This window comes from Molothrus ater, chromosome 2 (assembly GCF_012460135.2).
Source record: "Molothrus ater isolate BHLD 08-10-18 breed brown headed cowbird chromosome 2, BPBGC_Mater_1.1, whole genome shotgun sequence".
Classification (NCBI taxonomy): Eukaryota; Metazoa; Chordata; class Aves; order Passeriformes; family Icteridae; genus Molothrus; species Molothrus ater.
This window is the reverse complement of record NC_050479.2, coordinates 16,947,136-16,959,208: the sequence shown is the minus strand read 5'-3', so window position 1 is coordinate 16,959,208 and position 12,073 is coordinate 16,947,136. Positions and strand designations below refer to the sequence as shown.

The following is a 12,073-nucleotide window of genomic DNA, read 5'->3' as shown; positions in this document are numbered from 1 at the left end:
TTTTCGGGCCGCCCCTTCACACCCGCCGCCGGAGCGGGACGGCGTGAGAGGGAGGGAGCGAGCGAGCGAGCGAGCGAGCGAGGCGGCGCGGATGTGCCCCGGCTCCCGCGGCGGCAGCGGCAGCGGCGGCGGATGCTCGGCGGCGCGGCGGCCGCCCCGCAGCGCAGGAGCCCCGCGCAGGGAGGGAGCGAGGCGATGAGCCGCCCGCCGGCGGCCGCCCGCGAGTGACGGCGGCGGGCAAGGAGCGGCGGCGGCCAGGAGGAGGAGGACGAGGACGAGGAGGAGGAGGAGGAGGAGGAAGAGGGCAGCGATCCCCGCCAGTGCCCGCGGGAGCCCGGGAGAGCTCCGGCCGAGGGCTCGGCCATGCCGTTCGCCAAGCGGACCGTGGAGCCGCAGCGGCTGTGCCGGCGGCAGCCCGCCGCCTCCGTGCTGGAGGAGAGCTGGGGCGCGGAGCCGCCGCCGCCGCCGCGGGACCCGCCGCCGGAGGAGCCGGGAACGGCGAGCGAGGGCGCCGAGGCGGCTGGCGGCGGGGAGAGGGAGGCGGCAGCGGTGCTGATGGTGCTGGACCTCTGCTCGGTCAGCAACGTAGCCCTGTCGCGGATCCTCCGACAGCTCTCCGACGTGGCCCGGCACGCCTGCACCCTTTTCCAGGAGGTCGAGGCTGACATCCAGGGTACCCACCGCCGCGTACGGGCGCTGCACGGCCGCATCGCCGGCCTCCAGGGAGCCGTGCGCGGCCTCGACCCCAAGCAGGAGGCAGTGCGTAAGTAGCACGGAATGCGGGATGGATGGGGAGCACCGCGGGATGGATGGGGCGCACCGCGGGATGGATGGAGCGCACCGCAGCACGGGGCGCCGGCGGGGAAAGCCATCCCCTGGCCACCTGCCGTGCAAAGTTTGGGGCCAGAGCCGGTGGGAAAGGAGCCCCGGCGGGGCGGCAGAGTGAGAAGGGAACGGGCGGGCGCGGGTCGGGTCGGTCTGCGGGCGCCGCTGGGCGCCGCGGCGATGCCGGCGGGAGGGATGATGTCAGTGGTTTGTGCCTTACGTAAGGAGCTGGCTGCCGGGGCTCTCGGGACGCATCTCCTGAAGCCAAGGGTTTGGCCAGGGAGGGGGACGAGGTCTGTCAGCTGGGCGCCGGGACTGATGGAGATGATCCGCCGCACTCGGGCATATTTGGGTTTTCTCCCTTTGCCGGCCCGTCTCCCTTCCCCGGCAGATATCTTCCCCTTAGAAGTGTCTCTGAATTCCCGATCGAACGCTCTTAAGTAGAAATAATAAAACTGCTTCGTCGTTACCTAACTGTCGGGGCCATAAAATAAGGGAAGTTTGGCTAATGACTTCTTTCTGTTTAAAGAGTGGCCCTGAAGAGCGAAGAGGGGAGGGTGGAGGAGGGGGAGGAGGATAAAGATCAAGGCAATATACAACTTGTGTTATGAGCAGTGCTTGAATCCTATTTCTTCTCCACCCAAACTATAAAAGCAGCGAAAAGCTCTGTAGTCGTAACAGCTGCTGATTTCTGCTGAATATGGCTCGTGTTCACAGCAGTGTAATGATTTTGTACTCTTGCTGGTGCATACGCTTCCCAAGCACTTGTGGATACGTGGGTTTTTTGATAGATAGGGCTGTGGGTTGGTAGTCTGGAGTAGCAGAGATTGGTATTGGTTCTGACCTTTCAGTATCTGTTTCAGGAAAAGCGGTGGCTTGAAAGGAGAATTTGGCTTAGCTTTTGCTTTTTGCTGTGCCCCTCTAAATCCTCAGTAGCTCCACTAAGTACAGCAAAGTGAGTTTACACCAGGATAAGCAAGACCATGCCCTCTTCTCGGTGTTTTTCGTAAATATGCCATTTTAAAAAATTGTGCTTGGGATTTCCTCCCCTTTGGAGCATTGTGGAATATACATTACTCTAGTAGGATCAATGAAGCTGTCCTGATTAATAGAATCAAGCCTTAAGTATTCAACGGTATTTAAGCTGCATACTCAGCATCTGTACAGTGACAGTGACTTTGCTGGGGATGTATTAATATACATCAACCATAGATGAGACCAAAATGAGGGAGATTTTTTTGTGGTTTCAGCATGAGTGTAATCAGAGCAGAGTGCTGGGCTGTGATTGGAAACTGCAGTGAGAAGGAGGCTTGGCTGGGCTAGTGAGGGAACTGTCTGAGGAAATGAAACTCCTCGTATCACATTCTCATCTGTAGGTCTTTTGAGCTGAGTAAGTGTGGGTATATACTAATGTAAGTGAGAGCAGAGCTTAGCTGTTCTAATCTGTATGGCTTTTTTCTTTCTGGATTGTGCAAGTGCAGCTTGTTTGCAAATCACAGAGCAAAATCTTGATATTACAGCACAGTTATGTCATCTGCTTAATTAGAGAGTCTGGCTTTATCCCTGTGATGATAAATTTTTTTTAGTGTTTGGTTTTCTTTTAAATCCTTCTTTCTTAAAGAGGGGAGAAATTTTTTGGCCATGATCTTCCCTGTGTTTGCCAGCTGTTCCTCCTTCCTCTTGTATACAGCACAGTGCCACTGATAGATCTGCAGATGTCCCTAGGTCTGGCAAGCCAAGGGATCCTCCACAACACTGGCTTTGCCCCCCACCCATCCTCCAGTAGGTGTGTGTCTTGCCTGCAGCTGTACAGCTGCTCAGAACACACCTCCCTGTCCTCATCACCTCTCTCCATGCAGCGCTGTATCACATCTTCCCTGGAGGTGAAAGCCTCAATGCAATCCAATGTACATGAACCGTCAACTTCTCTGCCTCCTCTGGCTGCTTTTATTCCCCCTCCAGTGTTGGATCAGCAGAGCTGCATTTACACAGTGCTGCATCTGAACATCTCAGCTGAGAGCCAGAGCTGAACAGCACCGCTGCACACGTTATCTCCTCACATTCCCCCAAATCCACACGCACCCACAGCAATGCTCCCTTTGGCCTGCAGACCGCTCACTGTTCCCGAGGGACAGATAAAAGTGCCTGGCAGGAAGCTGCCCATCTTCCCTGGAGTGTATAATGATAGTGTGCTTTCTCCTCTCTGGGCTGACGCCTCCTCCTTCATTATAACTTTCAGCAAGACTATGCTAATGTTTGTTTTATGCATGAAGTGCCTACATAATTCACTCCTGGAAGTATTACACTCAAGTTACTACACCCAGTTGTTTTTTTGAAACCAAGAGAGCAATCGCAGGTGGTCGCAGATCTGCCCAGGACCTAACAGCATCACATTAAAGCTTACTGACTTCTATCTCCTGTGGTGAGCATGGAAATGATGGGATGGCCTCAGGGTTGTCTTTTGGCTGTCCAGCCCAAATGACACATCTAAGAATAATTCAGAACTGGCTGGAGGTTTGGACTCACAACCACAAGGAACAAGCTGGTGACAGCCATGCAGCCACCCCACCCATGGCATGACTGTAATGGCTGCATTGAATTTATTGCATGTTATGAGTCTGGAGGGGCTGGGCTTATTGGTGCATTGACTGAGACACCATGTACTGGGATGTTAACACCAGGACAGTGCAGCCCAACCACAAGTTTTTCAAGTGTTCAGTTTAAAACTACTAGCCTGTCTTGCCACAGTGAGACATTCTTCTATTCCAACTTCACAGGCAGTACAGTGATTTGAGAATAATGCTACGGGACACACCCCAGATACTGAGCTGTGACAATGGAAGGCCTTTTTCTCCAAGTCTCATAAGCCAGCTGTATTCTGAGATTCTCCTGTGAACACTCAGGCTGCATAAAAAAGGAAATTATGGGCTAATGCCATCTCGAGACCTATTGGAGCCAGTGGTTAGAAGGGCATTCCTTGCCCAGAATGCCATTCCTTGGCAATTGCAGAGATGATACCAAGGGGAAGGGGAGCAGGAATGGAGTTATCTTGAAAATAGCATATAATACAGTTTTGCAAAATAATTTTGTATATTATAGTGAAAATTATGTATCATTATATTAAAACATCTATGTTGGATTCAGGGAATATTAATGAAAAATTAAAATTAAATAAAATGGGCATCTTTCCAGTAATGCTTATCACTACTGCCATTATTTTCACAAGGCCTTAACATTCTCAGCTCTGTTGCTGTTGCAATGGTGAACATTTGCAAGTATGTGTATATTGTGCTTTAAGAAAATTATTTAAAGTTCTCTACTAAGATACTGGTAAAGGTATTTACCTATGTGTTGCCTTTGTTTTTTTTTCACTGTTCAGTGTGATTGGAATACTTTGTTAGGCACAATAAAGGATGGATTCTTGGTAGTTACAGGCAGGTCATCTTTAAAAACTCAAGGTCCCTCACCTCTGCCTCCCCAGATGCTGCTTGTCCTTTCATCTTTCTTTTAAGCCTCTGGCCAGCCAGCATCTTGTAAATATGAATCCTTTCCCATCCTCTGAAAATAAGAGAAACAACAGTGAGAAATGCTTTCCTGCTCAGCTCCTGAACTAACTACTTTGCCCTTCTGCCACTCCACTACTTTTCATCATGAGCAGTTCCAGGGTCTGCTTCTAAAGAACCATGTAGGAATAACATGATTGTTGTCAGTCTGGAGGTTGCTTGGAGTTTTCTTGTTGGCAGTGTGGTACTGCCCAGTTTTATTATTAGATGCTTGATTATCTTGGTAATATGGAAACAGAAGTGCTGGACTAGTGTGTAGACTTGGGACTCAGTGCCTCCATGGTTATTTGGAAGGATGATTTCTCAGTCTAGGGGACTAGAGATCTGGCAGTTTAAGTGGAATATTGTACTTTACAGAAACTGATGATGTAAGCCATCTTCTTTCTGAATAATAGGCAACAACCGGGCAGCAGATTTTGAAAGCCCTAGCTAATGAGATCCTTTTTACACCCTGGCATCCCAGAGAATTCCACACATTCCAGGCTTTTTTTCAAAAGCATCAATGTATTACCAGTAGCCAATCTTTCTAAAAGCTGTATGGTTTCCAGAAGTTGCCTGCTGTATTTTCATTGCTCCACTTTTCCATTCCTGATTCTGCTATTTGCTAACAGTCAGTGATGCAGCTGCTCCGATGTGTGGGGATCTCCTGTGTTACTCTGCTCTTCAGAGGCTGTTGGATCTCTACAGTGAGCTCCTCTATAGGATTTTCTTTTTTCCTGAAGTGTCAGTATTGAGATAAAAAAGACAGCTCTGAACTGATTCTTTATAATTTTAGGCTCTACATTAATTTATTCTGTTTGATTGAAGTTGGTTACTGAGAATAGCCTGGCAAGTTTCACTCTTGCTTTTAGTCTCTTTCCTTGTGCTTTTTAGGTGGTTTTGTTTTGATTTTGTTTGGTTTGGAGTTTTTGTTAGTGTGGCTTTTAGCCACACTGATATAATGCTTTTCTGTTTAGGTTTTGAGCACTGCAGGGAAATGTTTAATCCCTTATAAGGTTTTCATGTATTTTCTGCCGCAGTCCTACCATTTTTACAAAAGATATATTGCAGCCAAAGCTCATCAGAAAGTGCACCTCTTCCTCCTTGACTTAATGTGCTGAAGCCTCAATTGCTGTTGAAATGTACAAGAAATTGTCATGATTCCATCTCAGAATTCAGTTGCATTGTAAGGCCATCCCAGGCTTAGGATTGGTGAGCATCCTTGCAGAGATCTTAAGAGTAGATGCATCTTGAAAGAAAAAAAGCATCCATGTTGGGAAGATAAGTGTTGCACTTTATCTCAGCTCTTCGAGAGCCTTGAGATTCAAAGTGCAATTTTCATGGTATGGATTTTCTGTGGTACTGAGGTGCAGCTGTAGATCTCCATGGGTTGGATACATTTACACAGAAATATCTCAGATACTGCTGATGACAAAACAGAAGAGATTCCTAGCTTCCTTTGACTTTATATTATTGTCCTTTATAGTTAGTGAGCCTATTTAAGTGTGAGGGTAGTTACACTTTTAGAGGTGCATGCTAATGTAACCTGGGGAACATGAAGCAAGAGGATGTATTCAGAGCTCCCTTTGTACACTGAAATTATATTACTTGGCAAGTCTTTGGTGGGTGCAGAATAAAACCTCCAAAGAAAAGCCGCTGTACACTGTATGTAGTAATCCATCACTTTCAGCTTTGTTTCCTTTACCTGCCTGAATGGAACGACACAACCTCTTCACTTGTTTTGGAAAAGGAGAAAGGCTTTTGGCTTTACTTGTCAGGTCTGGTTTCTTGGTGCTGTGCTGGCCACTGTGTGCTTATTTGTGTTACAGAGCTCACCTCTGCTACACTTGCCTGTAGTTTGCCCATCAGTGTAAATAACCCAAGCTGAGGGTGTGGCAATGTTGGAGAATTTCCTCAGTGCATGGTTTCTTCTAAATGCAGAGGATTGATGGCACATTAGCTCAGTGGAAAAGAGAGGGAGGCCAAAGCATGGGCTTTCCTTCTTACCTTTACTGCTGTCAGAACAACAAAGGGACAGAGGAAGAAAAACCTGCTCACTTAAGGATCCCATCCCCAATTTACCTTAACATTACTAGAGCACCATTAGCTAGAGTACTGTCATTTAGCAGAAAAATGCCTTATCTTTGTTTACAGCATGGTGATAGAATACCTTTAACACAGGAACACAACCATTCAGAGGCTTTGCTTGAAGTTGTTTTTTCATGCATTTAATATCTGATAGAAGGTAATGGAATGGAATTTGTCAGGTGGCTTTGGCAGGGATGTAACTTTTTGAAAGCTGGGGTTGTCACTTTCAGTCCTGTTAGCTTGTGGAATGCAGACTCTGGTCTCTTTTCAGATAAAAGCATAGTGTAAAATCCTTTGTCCTGCCAAGACCAGTGAGATGCTTGGTGGAAAGGCTCTGAGAGCTCAGGTGGACTCACTAGACTTTGTCTGGCACAGCCTGGTAACAGATGAAGAGCAGAAAGCAGTGGTTTTCCTCCAGAGCCATTCCCTGTTATACAGGTGTAAATCTTCTAGAGTTTTGCTGAGTGTAATTTCTTTGGTCTTCCACTGGTGTAGCTCAGAAAGATTTTGTCTGTTCTATAGCTCCTTGCTTGTCATTCCACAAATAGTACTTAAGCTAATGAACCAGGTTTGAATGTTTGGGGATTTTGTTGCTAGATGGAGAGCTTGCCAGTCAAAAAAAAAAAAACATATCAAAAAACATTCAATGTTTGATTTCCACCTCACTGCAGCTACACATCTGTGTAATATCGTAGTAGTTACTGCAGCTTCTTTCTGGCTCATGCTCAAGAGCCAAGCAAGAGTCTCCAGTGGGTTTATTAGAAATTCTGCTGGAAATGTTTTATCTCCTTTAAAACCAATAAGGTCTCCTTTATACAGGAGCAAAACTGCAGACAAAATAGAACCAGACCTGTAGGAGACATGAACTTACTGTGGATCTAATGGTTTAACAGTAATTCTTCCTACAATCCCTTTTAAAACTCCATGCTTCTATTTAAAAGCCTTAATAGATAATGTTTGTGTTCATACAGAAACATAAGATAAATGTTCCAGGGAAATTAATAGAGTCATTCCTACTTTTGGTTAGTTTCCCTGCTCATACAGGGGAGATATGGTGATTAAGAAATAAATGGTCTCTGGTAACTTGCTGAGGGCATGGGGAGGTCATTCACCTGTTGATTCAGATGCAAAAGAGATGTTAGTTTTCCTTTTTGAAAGATGAAGGGCCTGGAGTGTTTCCAAAAAACTCTTGCACAGTTCTCAAATGTCCTTGGACTGAGGGAAGGACTTGTGGGAAGGACTTGCAGGAAGGAAATATAAAGACCCAATTTCAGGGTGCTACTCAGCTGCTATTCTGAATCAGCAGAATCAGGTTTTGTTGGCATTTCTTACATAGGTTTACCTGTTCTGAGGCTTCAGTTCTGAGGATTGGATTAGGCAGATCTGTCAGAGTTGTGAAAAGGTGCAAAAAAAGTGGGAACAGTCCTTACTGATCCCTGCCATGGTGTGAAAGTCCCAACCTCTTCTTCTCCATTCAGACAAAAGCAGACTTCTGAAGTGTGTCTGTTTAAAGGCAGCCCCTGGCTCTTCCTCTCTCCAAACTGGACAGCAAAAGAGATCGGGTGCAGGGAGCGACAGCTGTTTAAAAAAGCCCCTGATCTGGCACATTTCCTTCACACATGTACCTAAATCAAGCAGATACTCCCAGGGAACTCTTAATAGCAATGTTGTGATCTCCAAAGTGGGGAAAAAATAGGGCCAGCTGATGTGAGTAATCCATGTGTGTGTTTGAAATGCATTGTTGCAGGGTTGCGTGGTCGCCGGAGTCAGAGAGCTGGGATTTCTCAGAAGCTGCTCTTTCCAATCGTTGGCATCTCCATGTAATCAGAGGCTGACATCAGACTCTCCATTGGAGCTACTTGAGCTATTAGGCTGTGAAGAGCAGAAACTCTCTGTGTTACCCAGTGTGTATGAGGGGGGAAGGTTTTTTTCACTTCCTTTGATGTATTAGCATCAAGAGAGGGAGTCTTCGCTTCATTCCTAATTGCTTCTCGTCTTTGAATTTATATACCAATATGTAAGTAACTGCAAAGGGAGATAGCAGAATTTATAAAAAGTTCAAAAAGGCAGGGCTTAAAGCATGATTAAAATAAAAGATAGCATAGTGTGTATGCTGTTTTTAGCTGAAATATCTCCCTAGAATTCTTTCCATTTACATTCTCATTATATCTAACTGCTTCTAATGCACTGCTTAGTTTAACAACTGGCATGTTTTTAGGGTAGATTTTATAGTAGATATACACCCACTGTGTTCTTAACTTGAGACTTTAAATTGCAGTATCTGTATTGGACAATCTTTTCTTATACCTTCTTGGCTGAAGGCAGGAAAAAAGCAATACTGATAGGAACCTAATTAAGCCTGTAGTCTTATTATACCAGGAGCTGTGTGTTGAAATGCTGCTCAATTCAATGAGTGCTGCGTGGCACTGCCATGTAAAGTCCCAGCAGAGAGTGACATACTTTTTTTTTTTTAATAAGATCACTGTAATTCTTACAAAGCCACCATGGTTTTCTCTTTCTTTTCAGCTGCCAAGGCAGTTGGACTTTGAACTACAGCCACTCAGACCAAATCCCTGAGAAAGTTTGGTGGAGATGCCTTGCAAGTGTGTGCATGTGATTAAGGGGAATGAGTATGTGTTGTGCTATAAAAATGCACAGAGTCTTCAGGCCTCTGCAGCTTTTCCCCCTGCCTTTTCAAAGTGTGTTTTGTTATCCTGACAATGTTTGAACAGACTTTTAAGTTGACCTGGACAGAGGGTGAGCTGGGGGGGAAATGGTGCTAATCCTTCTTGAAGATGTGTGTATCAGTGGCTACAGAACTGGGTCATTCTTAGGAGCAGAATATGTAGGGTGCACTGAAAAATTCCAGTGTCTCCAGAGGCTTTGGATTGCTTTAAAAGCAAAACTGGGCTCTCTGTGCATGCTCACTTTTGCCTGATTTTTTTTCCTTTCCCAAAAAGGCATTGCCAAGCATTGTTCTCTACAGAAGCCTGTAACTGTCCATGATGGCAGATATCAGATCTTCTGGATGATGAAACTCAAGATAACAGCAGCAGTAACTCACTGTGATGCTCAGAGGCAAACTTTTATAAGATGCTATACATGTTTCACTGCATCCACTACTTAGTGATCTAGTGATCTATGATAAGGGATGATTTAATTTTAAGTGAAACAAGAGATTAATTATGATTTAATGCTTACTATGCAAATCAGAGTCAGTCCAAAGAATGGATACTACCCAGTTCCATTTTTTCACCCTGTAAAGTTCATTTACTTGCAGGAAAAAGAGGATCTATTCTTGTCATAGGCATGGTCTTTTCTTTGGTGAAGTGGTTTTTGGTTAAGTGTTGTATACAGGAGGAGAGTCAGGAGATGTATCTTAATTAATTTCTAAGTAAAGAAATCCTATGTCATGGATTGACCACTGACTTTCACATGGCCAGCCTTAACCCTGGAAACTGCATAGCTCTGCACAGCCCAAATTCTCAATGCAAGCTTTTTTTCTTTCTTTTATTTTTTTGTGGGGATGACTTTCTCATACTTATCCAAACCAGCTTCTGACTGGTCCTTCTGCTTCGGGCTGTACTAAACTCAGCTCCTCTGGCCCTCCTCAACCCCAGCAGTTAAAATCATCACAGAGGCTCCTATCTCAGCACACTGAGGAGATCTCATCTCCCCTCCTGTGTTGACTATTCCTTGCAACAAGTATTGCTGCAGGAACCTGAGGTCTTGATCTCTGCAGAAAATTGCCTAAAGCCTTGCATATGGTTAGCATGCCAAAGAAAAAATTCCCCCATAAGTTGGATAATCCTGGCAGCACTGTTTTTAGCCTTGTTTCTTATCCAAAACAAGTATTAAGGAATAGCACATTTTGAGTGTATAGCAGGGAAGGAGGTGGGTGTGCCTGGGTATCTCACACCAGCCATTCAGGAATTTTATATTTGTTACTCAGCTACAATTTCAACTACATTGCCACAATGTAGAAATCATAAAAGAGGCTGCCAGGTAAAGGAGAGGACAGATTATTCCTACTGCGTTTGGAGGAAGGTCCTGTTCTTTATTAGAAACTAGAAAATCCACTGGGAAAGGAATCCCATATAAATGTTCCAATCTAATAAAAAAAAGTGCTCCAGTTGGAGCTCACATTTACTTCAATGTGAAAGTCAGTCTTTGCATGACATAAAAGCAGGAGAAAACCAGGCTTCATTAGTTCCACTGTTTGCAAAACTGGTTGTTCATATTCCTCTTTCCCCTCCAGAATTGCTGATTATTTCTTTTCAATTTCAGTATTGTTTTTTTGAAACTTACGCCTTGAGTGACTTTCATTTTGTGCCATCCTATCCTTTACTCCTCTTCTCATGGTGGTTTCACAGGGGCTATACTTTCACTTCTGTCTTAATAGCACAGACACCACCCCCTCACTCCCTTCATGGTGTGAATGAACAGTATTAATTTTTACAACTGTGGTTTATTCTCCATTGATTATCTTTAATGTGGTGCTGTCTTGTTCAGTTAATAAACTACCTGCTAAGATGTAATTATCCCTCTCCCCCAAACATAACCTGCTTTTAATAGATGTTGTAAATGCACTCATTGTGCCTGGCACATTAAAAGAACTGGTTTAAGCTCCTGTACTTTCAAACTGCACTGTAGCTGAAGTGTATTTTGTGGCAATCATTACTCTGCTAATATTCTAAAGTAAGTATCACTGCTTCATTACTTCAGTAGTATTTTTAGGCCTCTGTTACAGCTGCCACAGGCTTGATATAGCCTTGGTGCTAAGACAGAGGTTGGATAAGCTGTGCTCTGGACAAAACCCTCCTAAGGGAGACCAGGAGGCTCACCTGAAGGTTTATCATTAATTGTAGATCTCTCTTAGCTGATGTGACTCAGTGTCCAGATTGAAGTATGACCTAGGGTATTTACCCAGTTTGTGCTGTAAAAATTTTCAGGGACCTCTGTCAATACACACAAAATTTAGAGTATGATTCTCTCTCAGATACAACAATAAAATCATGTGCCTAGAGGCACATATGAAAATGAGCACCTGTATTTGAGAAGTGCTGTGTCTGTAAATGAGTGAATGGGTTACAGCTACATTCAGCAGCTATAATGTGACTATTCATTTATGAAATTGTCCAAGTGGAACTTAACACAAATTATTAGTGTAGATTAAAAGTATGTTTCATTTATCTGCTTGTTCCTAAGAACCCAGTTGAATGGCAATTAGTTAAAGAAAATAAGAGGGAACTGCAAAATATCATAGCTCAGGCTGATTATTTCCTTTTCCTGTTTGGCTTTACATCTGTCTTGATAAGCAGCATTTTGGACTGTGAGATTAAAGGTTAAAATAAGTAAGTGTGCCATTTTTGTGCAGACCTTTTTTAACAACAATTGAAATAGGTTTTTCTCAATGAAGAAGAAAACCAAGAGGTTCTTCCTCAAAATTCTGTGTGTCACTAGAGGAGGAACAACTTTGTGTACACACAGACACACACACACAGACACAGGCACACACACATATATATACATACAGAGAGAAATGGTATCCAGATAACAGAAGACCAGTGGAAAGATTGGACAAGATAATATTGGTCACTGAGATTAGAAAATCTTGA

General features: G+C 44.5%; 1 protein-coding gene across 1 annotated transcript in view; it reads left to right on the top strand.

Annotated features, from left to right (window-relative positions):
• Positions 1-362: 362 nt before the first annotated feature.
• Positions 363-12,073, top strand: part of NHS (NHS actin remodeling regulator) — a 244,249-nt gene continuing 232,538 nt past the window's right edge. The window contains 1 exon segment of the mRNA XM_054518608.1: positions 363-763. Coding sequence (XP_054374583.1) covers positions 364-763 — 400 coding nt within the window. The 5' untranslated portion in view covers position 363.